The sequence below is a fragment of the Rhinolophus sinicus genome, chromosome 4 (assembly GCF_057876585.1).
Source record: "Rhinolophus sinicus isolate RSI-liver-muscle chromosome 4, RSI-T2T, whole genome shotgun sequence".
Taxonomy (NCBI): Eukaryota; Metazoa; Chordata; class Mammalia; order Chiroptera; family Rhinolophidae; genus Rhinolophus; species Rhinolophus sinicus.
In genome coordinates, this window is record NC_142504.1 from 11,440,632 (window position 1) to 11,452,292 (window position 11,661).

Below are 11,661 nucleotides of genomic sequence, written 5' to 3' on the forward strand. Positions count from 1 at the left end.
TCCCCACAGGCTTTAATCAATTAGATCTTCCCACGAGTCTCTGCAGCCATCTATACACACATTTCACATTCTGTGTTACCTGTTTATTGTCTGTTCCTCCTCTGGACTGTGACTCCCCAAAAGTATTGCCATGGTTGTTCTATATGCCACCAAATGGCCATCACTAACCCAGTGCCTGGAACAAATGTCTTTATTCAACAAGTATGCACTTCCTGCCTTTCACATGCAGGCACTCAAACTGCATATGAATAAACACCATAAGCAATGCGTTGTGTTAGCAAGTGGTAAGGGCTATGGAGAAAAGCAAAACTGGAAGATGGAGACGGTGGGGCAGTTGGGGGCAGGGCCACAAAATAAATTAGGGTGGTCAAGGGGGAGCTCTCTGAGTGGGAACATTTGAGCAGAGACTTGAAGGGTGTGAGAATGTGCCATGGGAATGGATATCCAGGAACAGAAGTTCAGGTAGGAGTAAGCGCAAAGAATCCTGAGATGTAAGCGAGCCTGAGTGTGCGAGAGACAGCCGAGGGCCAGCGTGGCTGAAGCTGAGTGAATGGAGGGGAGAGTTGTGGAAGATGAGGTCAGAAAAGCCAGAGGCAGCCTCTGGGCCTTGGTAAGGACTTGGCTTCAACTCTGATGGAGAAGGGAAGCACTGACGGGTTTTGAGCGTAGAAACCCAATCGGATTTATGTTTTAACCAGGTGCTTCTGGCCGCTGAGTTGAGGACTCTGTACTGAACGCAAGGGGCCAAGAGTGAAAGCACAAAAGCCACTTAGGCCACGTGTGAGGCCATGGGGGTTTAGATAAGGGTGGAAGGAGCGGAATTGCCAAAAGGTGGCAAGATTCTGGATATAATTTAAGGGAACACCGAGAGGATTTGTTGACATATTGGTTCTAGAATGTAAGAGAAAAAGGGGAGTCAAAAATGACTTCAAAATAGATATTCAATAAACCTTTGTTGAATGGATGAATAAATGAATGAATGACACACAGTTATTTAACAGCAGGATCAAGGTGTAAAGCAAGGTTAGTGAGACATCAAAATACTGCAATTCTTAACCTTCTAGAATCTGACAGTCTCCCTTTAGAAAAATGCGCATATGTACATATGCATGTTTCTGTTTCGTATGTTTAAAAATAAACAATACAATACATGTTATTGGAATATAACAATAATTTCTAATTCAGTATTATAAAAAGTGGTAATTAGGGACACTAAATAATTCTTAATATTTGTAAAAGCCTAAAGGAAACTATACATTTTCTTACAGTAAGATCGCAAAGTTGATAAAGCACCATTTCTTTACCAAGGGCTGGAATTATAATAACTTTGTTCAATAATACTGGTTTTCTCATACCAGGTAAGTGTTAACAGGCAGATTTAGATGACTTTATTTACTAACAAATTAGCAAATGTATTTAATAAACGCCGTTTAGTGAGTAAAATAAAAAGTTTGCTCCATGGAGGAAAAATAATAGAAGGTATTTCTGGAAACGAATGCAGTGTTGTTTTGTGCAAAGGCAAAAACAGAAGACTGGATTTGGATGTTGCAGGGTTTTGAGAGCTGCATAAACAACAATATAATTAATTGCATCATAATAGGTCAGTCTCATTTTCACCCAGAAGTAAATCTAAAAAAGCAACCCCAATGCTGCCCTCAAATTATTTCCAGATTATGTTTAGTTTTACATATATATATATATATATATATATATATACACACACACATACAAAACATTTAGACAACCATATTTAAATTATATTTTAAGCCCTCCAAGGCTTCAAAGGGAATAAGGTTGTCGGTGTTTTGCCTTATAATTTAAATACTTTTATTTAAATCCCAAGGGCTGTTTTCCAAAGTGGGATGTTCTGCCACAGCCATTAAACTCTTTCAAGGCAAAGGGGATCACAGAATTAAAACTCTAGGGATTAACACTGGGCTGGCTCACAGTTTCCTGGTTGCCCTGAAGCATTTGTCTAAGAGCTCAAACCAAAAAAAAAAAAAAAAAGGCGAGGAGCAATAGGAAAAAATTGTCCAAAGTCTATCTCAGGAAGTATCCTATTTCTGGGGAAAAACTCTGGTCCTGAGCTGAGAAAAATGCCTGTGATGTTCCAAGCCCCTTAAATTATGAGGGGTTTGTGAAAAAGGGAGTCAACAGAATTCCCACTTGCTAAAACACAGGTACCAACTGGGTGACCGAAAAATAACATTTAAATCTTAATTTAGACTTTTGGCTTCAATTGCCTTGCAACTGAGTCAAATTATATCCAAATTTTGTGTGGGTCATGTTTATAAATGAAATATGAATGTTTATTCAGTGAAAGCAAGGGAGAGGACAGACAGACATTGGGCACTTTAAAAAAAATCTGCTATAAAATTTCATGGCTCCAAAAACAAAGATCATATCAGTCAATTTAATATCGGATTGAGTTATACATGTACACTTTGGTGTGCAGTGATGACTGCAAAATGAGAAAATATATTATAGAAATGATGATAATATACTCCCCATACTCTGAGTATTTGTCTATAATTCAGAATGTATTTCTGTTTGGAGTATTGGTGTTAACATGCTTTCTTAGCAGAGAGAACAGCCGTTATGGTGTATGTTATGAATGCATATTAACAACACAGGTATTTGCATATCTGGAACTATAGTAGAAAATGCATAACAAAATTTCTTTTGAAAGATTATTGTACAAACACACTGAATCCTTGCTAAATCTTGACATAACAACTTTTTGTTTTCCCCCTTTTAAAAAAAAAAATCTAAGATATTCAAACAATAGATTAATACTCAGAAAACCTCAACACAGACTCTATCCTCACCCCTCCCCATCCCCACAAGCACCAAAGGTTTTTATTTCATGTTCAAAGGCAGAAACAGAACAGCCCCAAACGTTGTCATCAAAAAAAAACGTTTCTCATTTGTCTGCACATTACAAAGATAAAATATAAAAATCTACCCTTGCAATGAGCTACATTGGGGATCATTTTCTACTGACATGTCATGTTATCTATTCCTTGGATTTTGATTTTCATGTTTTTGATGCCTGTCATACAATGCAGCTTCTGGAGACTTTGCAAGTTTAGAATATGGTGCAATATGCAAAATTCATGACCGGGCTGCCTGCTTTGTGGGTCATGACTTTGATATTTATTATGCTCCTTTACATTTAAAAATTAAACCATAAGTGAGAACAAACAAAATTTTGCCTCTGGTCTCCCTATAGAAATTCTCTGTACTAATATTAAAAGTGTGTGTAGTTTTTGAATCAAAAGCTATATGAAATATACTCAACGTACCCATTACCAGTAATAGTTCCTTAAGCAACACATTTTGAAATGCCTTGGTATGACTGATTTTGAAGAAAAAAAAGAAAAGAAAAACCATGAACTAGGCCAATCTACCTAAGTTATGAATTTATAGCCTTAGTTTTATTTTAAATTTGCTTTTTTTTTCCTGGACCACTGAAAGAATGAAATTATCCTCCTTGAGCTAGCATGATTCTCCTTTTTGCCAACTTCCCCATCTTTTCTAGAACTGTCCCAGCAAAGTCCAGTAACTTTGAGGGGGGTGGAAATGAGTGGGTTATGACAAGAGTACAATTGAATTTCGTTGGAGGCCCCCATGCCAATTTGGAACCACGGTGCACTAAAGCAGCAGAATCTAAACCTTTCAAAACTGGGATTTATAAGGGGAATGCTTACACAGATTCTGCCAGGGATTACTTTAATACCAAAAGCATACTGTCTCACTTTATAGAAAGAGATTACTCTGTTGTCAAACAACAAAGGTTGTGTTGGTTTATTTTTAAACTTTTTTTTTTAAGTGCACTTTTTACTTAACTGACAGGCAATCCTGAAATAAGATGTCCTTTTTTATTGGGGGGGGGGGTGTTGTGTGGCAGGGGAATAGAGAAAAGGAGAGAGGAAGGTGGAGTTTGCCTCTGGCTTCACAGTTCATTTTATTTATAAAGCTTTACCAGCTTTGCTTAACTGTTTCTACCCTGCTTTTGTTAGGAAACCAAAAAAGGGTCAGTGGGGGAGTAAAGATAAATATGAAATAAATCTGACCAGGAAAACCTATTGGCCACTGATATAAGAATGAGAAGATATTTTTAAAATATGAGACGATTTGTAGGAGAAATAAAAAAATCTGAATGCTCAAAAAACCAAAAAACAAAACAAACAAAAAAACAGGAAAGTTAATCTTTATTAAAATACTGGGCAGAATGCCAGGGAGAGAAAGACAAAAAACTCTAATTGATAAATTTTATGTTTATTGTGTAGGAAATGAAACGAAAAGGAACAAGTAAGTTAACATTGGAAAGAGACAGGGGACAATAAAAGAATGAAGTTGTGACTTTCGGTAGAGGACACAAGAAGATAGTTTGAAATCTTTCACAGTGGACTTGCAATTGTTTCTGCATTTTATACATATATATATATCTTCTCTCCCAAAAGTTGTTGAAAGATACCAGCAAGTGTAGAAAGGGGAGCATCTGAGAGTGTCTTTCACAGACCCCAGAAGGAGAAACTGCTTTTTTTATTCCAAATTCCTAAGAAGCACAGAAGTCTTACACGTTTTTAAGAGAACACACAGACACACACCGGTGGGTGACACGCCATGAAACAAAACAAGGAAATAAGAAGACCTTTGTTGATCCCTGTTCGCTTACACAAACCCCAGCTTGGTTAACCACCTCAAGACTATTTTCCTGATTTCAGCTTCTTTTCATGGCTTTCTTTCCCTGGGTACCCAGGTGCGCAGATGGGATGGTGATCTTCACAAAACATCATCGACAACCACAACAAAAAACGTCTCGCTCACACAAAAGCCCACCTTGTAAATGAATGGAATATTAACGACTCCCTAATAGTGGCACCGTTGGCAGGGCAAAACTAAACACTAACACAGCTCTTCCTACAGATTGCCCGTGAAGCCGGAGCAGCTCGAGGAGAAATGCACCTACTGTATGTGAAGTGCTGGTGCAGATTTTTTTCCTATCAGTCTAACCTTCTGTGTTGATGCATGAATGCTGGTACCCACTTACTGGGATGCCAGATGATCAGTGCAGAATGAAGGTCCCAAGAGAGAGGATCACATGGTTTTCTCTGCCCTGTGACGTCACTAGCAGATGGCATGGGTACCAGCTCTGGCAGTTGGCATCAATGTCACTTTTTAGAGATCAATGAGATAGTGCAGATATACACAGATCTAGAGACTCCAGGAGACGATGCGACACTCAGCCTGAAAAGATTTGGAAGATCCAAAATGAAAACTGATTATTGAATGAAATTAAAACCTAAGGTAATATAAATAAAGATATACTTCAATTGATGCTGGCTTTGCATGCAAGTATTTAAAGATACAGTGTCACTGTCTTCTAGTATTTATATGCTCTTTGCCATCTCTAAGTTCTTATCATATTTCATTCTTATGATGCAATTATCACATACTTTCACTGCTATTATGTAACACTGAAAGTATGTGGACAGTACTAAGAGTTTGTGTGTGTGTGTGTGTGTGTGTGTGTGTGTGTGTGTGTGTGTGTTGAGGGGGCTGGAGATTGTTAAATTGAAAAGTCTCTGTTTTAACGTGCTTATTTGTTTGAAGACTTTAGCTGAAAATACTTGCTGCTTCACCAAACGAAAGCCAAAATTGTATTTGAAACACAAATTCTTTTACCCTTTCATTCGGGATTCTGAACACACGTGCACAATTGCAGTCAGAATCCTTGGACCGTTCCTGTCAGATATTAGCTAGAGGGAGACTTCTGTGGCTCATAGAACAAAAACACTACGAGAGTGTTTTTTTTGTCCTGGATAATTTGAACAGCAGTAAACAGACAATTCCATGTAGAAAAAATGTGAACGTAAAAGCAGTCTCAAGATTTTCTTTGATTTAAAAAAAAAGCCAGTGATTTTTATTTTTTTAATTTATTTATGGAGTTTATCCCAAATTAGCCTAATCCTCCTCTCACCCTCTTTTTTTGTGTGAAGGATGGGAGAATAGTGCTCTTTTACATTTTCTTTACTCATCAGAAAGAAATCAGTTTTAAAATTGTCTCTGACTATTTTTTCTTTAAATTTGTATATTCCAACAGCCACTTATCTAAATTCACAGTTACAAAATACAGCAAATAAATTTAAAGCTTTTTAAAATACACACACACACAAATTTGTCAGCTAATAGAGAGATAACACTTTTTGTTTTAAAAACTGGTGTCTCTTCTCATTTTCTACTCAGGGGAATTAGAACTAATGAAATTCTGCATTGCTATATGATGTTTTGCATTTGCTTGATTGCTACAGTTCTTTCTGTGTATTTAAAAATGTGTAAAAAAATCAAAAAGTAATGGAATGGTGGTGGTCTCATGTTTTATTTTCTTTTGATAATTTGCCTGTATAAATTAATACTATGGCGTGTGTCAATGTTTGTTATAATTACTAGCCTGTCCAAACTCAAAATTGTATTTAATGTAAAAAAAAAAAAATTAGTCCAGCAATCAACCTTTTACACACATTTCTGTATTTTTATGATTAAGTCATTAAATATGTTTTAAGTATGTAAACTTCCAAAATGAAAACACTTTAAATATTGTGCTGGCATTTTTTCAGGTAACTTAAGATTAGAGAACCATGTTAACGCTACCGTTTGATGAGTCTGTTGTAATGCCAGAATCCCAGATGTGCAGAAAGTTTTCTAGAGAATGCGAGGACCAGAAGCAAATTAAGAAACCGGAAAGCTTTTCCAAACAGATTGTCCTTCGAGGCAAGAGCATCAAAAGGGCCCCTGGAGAAGAAACCGAGAAAGAAGAAGAGGAGGAAGACAGGGAAGAGGAAGATGAAAATGGGTTGCCCAGAAGGAGGGGTCTTAGAAAAAAAAAGACGACCAAGCTCCGACTAGAGAGGGTCAAGTTCAGGAGACAGGAAGCGAATGCTCGAGAGAGGAACAGGATGCACGGCCTCAACGACGCTCTGGACAATTTAAGAAAAGTGGTCCCCTGTTATTCTAAAACCCAAAAACTGTCCAAAATAGAAACTTTGCGACTGGCCAAAAACTATATCTGGGCACTTTCTGAAATTCTGAGAATCGGCAAGAGACCTGATCTGCTCACGTTCGTCCAAAACTTATGCAAAGGTCTTTCCCAGCCAACTACAAACTTAGTGGCAGGATGCTTGCAGCTCAACGCCAGGAGCTTCCTGATGGGTCAGGGTGGGGAGGCTGCTCATCACACAAGGTCACCCTACTCCACTTTCTACCCACCCTATCACAGCCCTGAGCTCACCACTCCCCCAGGGCACGGAACTCTTGATAATTCTAAGTCCATGAAACCCTACAATTATTGCAGTGCGTATGAATCCTTCTATGAAAGCACTTCCCCTGAGTGTGCCAGCCCTCAGTTTGAAGGTCCCTTAAGTCCTCCCCCAATTAACTATAATGGGATTTTTTCCCTGAAGCAAGAAGAAACCTTGGACTATGGCAAAAATTACAATTATGGCATGCATTACTGTGCAGTGCCACCCAGGGGTCCCCTTGGGCAGGGTGCCATGTTCAGGTTGCCCACCGACAGCCACTTCCCTTACGACTTACATCTGCGCAGCCAATCTCTCACCATGCAAGATGAATTAAATGCAGTTTTTCATAATTAATGAGGAAAATGAAAATAAACAGTGGTCATTCACCTCCCCCCCGTCTAATTAAGACAAAGCAGATGCTTGTGGGCTGAGTAATTGGCACAACTCTATCTAAGGTGTTTACTAGTTTCTGAAGTGTGTTTCAACTATTGTGAGAATTTTCTATGTAATAATAAATCTCTTTTCATATGAGAACTTCTTTTCCTTTCCTTTTGTCTGTAAGCACTGTGATTCTGTTTCTACTGGAACGATATTTTTTTCTTGTTTTCTTTTCTTTTAAATTCAGTTACTTTGTTGGAACAAGGTGTCTAAGAATATACTGTTGAATAAAGACATGCACACAGCATAACTCAATGTCTATTTCAGTTGTACAGTAATTATAAAAAATGCATGTTGTTAAAATCAGATGAATAAAATGATGTGTTTATAACGATTAGGAATTATATATTATGTATCTCTGAAAAATTGGAAATTTAAAATATCGAGAATGACACTAAGCTGACAATGATATTGGAAGGTGCACTTGAGGATATGCAACAATATAAAAAGCTATGCAATTTTCTTTTTATTAAGGACAAATCTAAATGCATTCAATCGGTAACTCTTCCTCTTCAAGTATTTGCAGATGGGGCAACATGATATTTGGTAGGTGGTGTCATAATTTTGGAACAATTATTGCAATCATAAAGAAAACATTTTCAGCAGTTGTTTGTATTGTTCAGAAATTAACTGTACAGGCTTGTTATCACAATGTATAATTGTGTTTTTCCACCCCACATTTTTAAAGCAATTAAACATAGATATTTACACTCATAAAGGACATCTATTAGCTGTGATATTTCTGCATGGTACTTATTATTTCCTGGAACACAGCTGCTTTCTGTCTCCAAAACTCCCTCCTCCTCATTTCAGAAATATTTCTGGATTTCAAAACCATACGGGATAAAACAATTTTCTTAAACAAAATGGCCAAAGCGCTTACCAGAATTTTTTTAAGTATCATAAATGAAAGAAGAGGTACCCATGAGGGTTCAACATCCTGGGGAAACAATGATAAATCCTGGTAACCTTCAGCCTGAGTCAAAATTTGGTGGCACATTTCCAACAAACACCAGAGTGGATGTTAAAAATGGAAGGTTTGACTCTGTGCCGTTTAAATGTCTGGCCGATTAAAGGCTAAATTCTGTGTGATTAAAAGTTTCCCGACAAAAGGCCACCCAAACCCTACTTGAATAGCGCCTGGGGAGCTCAACCTCTTAAGGAGAACTGAGCCCCTTCTAGAATAAAACACAAGGTGGCAATGACCTTGCTCAGATGCCCTCTTGCGCAGGTTTGCCTCCCAGGGGGAGGATGGGAACAGCTGCAAAGGCTTGTGAGGGCAGCAGAAATGGGTCCAGCGGTAGCAGGAAGGAGAGGATATGGGTGGGCCTGGGCAAGGGGTCCGCGCACCGCAGCGGGGCCACCATTGCTCACTCGTGAGCCCGGCGGCCTCCGCTCCTGGCGGCACAGGCCCGAGGGCGCCTCGCGGGTGACTCGGGAGTGGAAGGAGGCAGCTACGCCCCCCGCCCCCGCAGTTGTCCCAGGGGCCAAAGCCACAGGCTGCACTGGCTGTGTCCCGCCCGCAGTGGGCGCCTCGGGGCCCCGGGCTTGCGTGCCGACCTCACCCAGACAGCAAAGGTCAGCAAGGTCTGGAGAGTGGGCTGGCCCCAGATACCCTGCCCTGAACTGCGAAGAAGGTGACCTCTTGGGAGCCAGGCCTCGAGAGGCGGGACCAGGGGTCGCCCCTTCACCTGCCCCGTCTGCTGCAATGGGGGCGACGCAGCGGCGGCTGCTCCAGTTTGCCCAAATTCCCTAAGAGCTGCCCCTATTCTGCCCCTCCCAAGGCTTGTGGGACTTCCTGAGCCGCTGCCGGGAGGCCTTGGGGTAGCGTCCCTTCAGCTCCCCCATCGGATCGCCAGGGCTTTGGGCGCGCACGGCAGCCGCGCTCGGACCCACAACGGTGCAGTGCAGCTGCCGGAGCAAGACGCAGAGGGTCATAAACGTGCCCTTCTAAGCGGGTGTGTTGGCACCTGTTCTGTCAGATCCCAGGAGGGCTAGGGCAAAGCGGTCCGGGAAAGAGGAGGACGTGTGCCCTCCAGAGGTGGAGAGAAGTTCTCCGAAGGTAGAGCCGTCCATCCCCTCTCTGTCTCTGACACATGAGTGACTCGTGCTGGCTTCCTCAGAGGAGCACAGAACCTGCCCTCCCTGGGACTGTGTCCAGGTTTGCTGGGCATCTTTAAGTCCCCTCAGATACTAAGAGTCTGATCACTGCTTTCCCCACCTCAGCAAAGACTGAAAAGTGAAGAAGGGCCAAGAACTTGAAGAATGGGACTTAAAAAAAAATTAAGGCAGTTCTGTTTAGTCACTAACGGAATAGGTGTGGTCTCCCCTACCCTTGCTTCAAGGTGACCCAATGACCTACTGAGAACAGCATCGTGCCTGCTCAGTGTCTTGTTGATCCAGACAGCCTTTGAAATCCGCATAGGCTTTCCAGGGTCACAAACAAATTCATGTTGGAACTAGAAATTGCAACAGAAGATGCATTCTCCCGGCTCCCTTTTGGCAATATGGGAGAGCTAAGAAAAAAGCAGCTGGCTGGATGTCTGGGAAAGAAGCAGCCGTGCAGAAGGAGCGTCTTATCTCAGAGCTTTGTTCCCTAGGAACCCAAGCAAAAGAGTGGGGTTTTCGGGCACAGACCCCAGAGATTATGAAATTTCTTCCATATTTGGATGCACAAATCTGATGCATGCTCTCTCCTTCGGTGAACTGCTGGAATCTGGGATACTATGTTGTGTGTGAGTCGGGTGAGTGGGATTGAGCTCTGTGGCTTAATCATCCTTGGATCCCACTGAGGACTCCTGGCGTGGGAATCACCACCTGGCCTCCGTTAGACTCACCAAGGGCAGAGTGTCGCTTTTCTTCCTCAGTAGGTCCCTCCCTGTTCCCTGTGGACTGCAATCTTGAGAAATCATATGACCTGCTCACTCATATACCATCACAGATGCCATGCATGGCAGAATCTTACCTTTCAAGGTACCACTCCAATGCCAGGGGAAAGGGTACAGTGTAGAGAGCAGGATCAGGAAGGCTTGGAGTCAGATTTGGGTCAAAACACTGCCCCACCACAAACCTCTTACTGCAGCCTCAGTGAGAGTCTATACGGCACCCAAAAGGCTCAAGACCATGGTACCTTACTTCCTTGGTACCTTTCCCTACCTCATACTTCCCTCACCTCCAGCATGAAAGATGAAATGTCTTTCTCTCTTCTGAACCCTTTTAATAATTATTGTTTTTCAAATTGATTAGGCAGCTCTTCTTTTGAGTTGAATTATGTGGATCTTATATTTAACTTCTCAAATGTTTGTCCTTTCTCATTGAGCAGAATTAGAATGTATATAGATTCTATGTAAGTGAACTCAACAAAATAAAGATGTATTTCTCTCTCACATAAAAAATAAATGGTAGGAGGTGTAGGACTTGTATGGCTGTTCAGAGACACCAGAGGCCTACGCTGCTTTTACTTTTCTACTCCACTAACCTTAGTGCTGGGCTTCCATTCGCAAATTCACTTCATGGCCCAAGATGGCTGCTGGGGTTCTAGCCATTGCGTCCTAATTCCAGTGAAGAAGAAGAAAAGGGGGCGGGGGAGCAAAAGTGTGTCCCACCCACTTGAAAAGACCCCTTTAGATATTATTTTTTGAAACCCCAGCCACTGACTTATAGTTCACTGACCACCTCTAGATTGACGAGAAGCTGGAAAATATATCCTTCATTATCAGAGCATATTGCCACCTAGAATAAAATCATGTCTTGAAAGTAAGAAAGAAGGATAAAATGGATGTCTGTTGGGCATCTAGCAATCTCTGCCGTGCCTCCCTTTCTAGACTCTGACTCCTCAAGAGCTTGGACCTCGTACACCCTGTGGACCACCTTGGGCACTCTGCCTTGCACATCATAGGTTCTCAATAAAGTTTTTAAT

At 41.1% G+C, this 11,661-nt stretch overlaps 1 protein-coding gene across 1 annotated transcript; it reads left to right on the top strand.

Annotated features, from left to right (window-relative positions):
- The first annotated feature begins 5,173 nt into the window (after positions 1–5,173).
- Positions 5,174–8,476, top strand: NEUROD6 (neuronal differentiation 6). The gene is made up of 2 exons (XM_019726207.3): positions 5,174–5,313; positions 6,624–8,476. Exon 2 carries the CDS (start codon positions 6,645–6,647, stop codon positions 7,656–7,658), a length of 1,014 nt encoding a protein of 337 aa, XP_019581766.1. The 5' UTR covers positions 5,174–5,313; positions 6,624–6,644; the 3' UTR covers positions 7,659–8,476.
- Positions 8,477–11,661: the final 3,185 nt, after the last annotated feature.

Excerpts from the sequence above, each read along its gene's own strand:
- NEUROD6 (XM_019726207.3), top strand. The coding sequence starts at position 6,645 with ATGTTAACGCTACCGTTTGATGAGTCTGTTGTAATGCCAGAATCCCAG.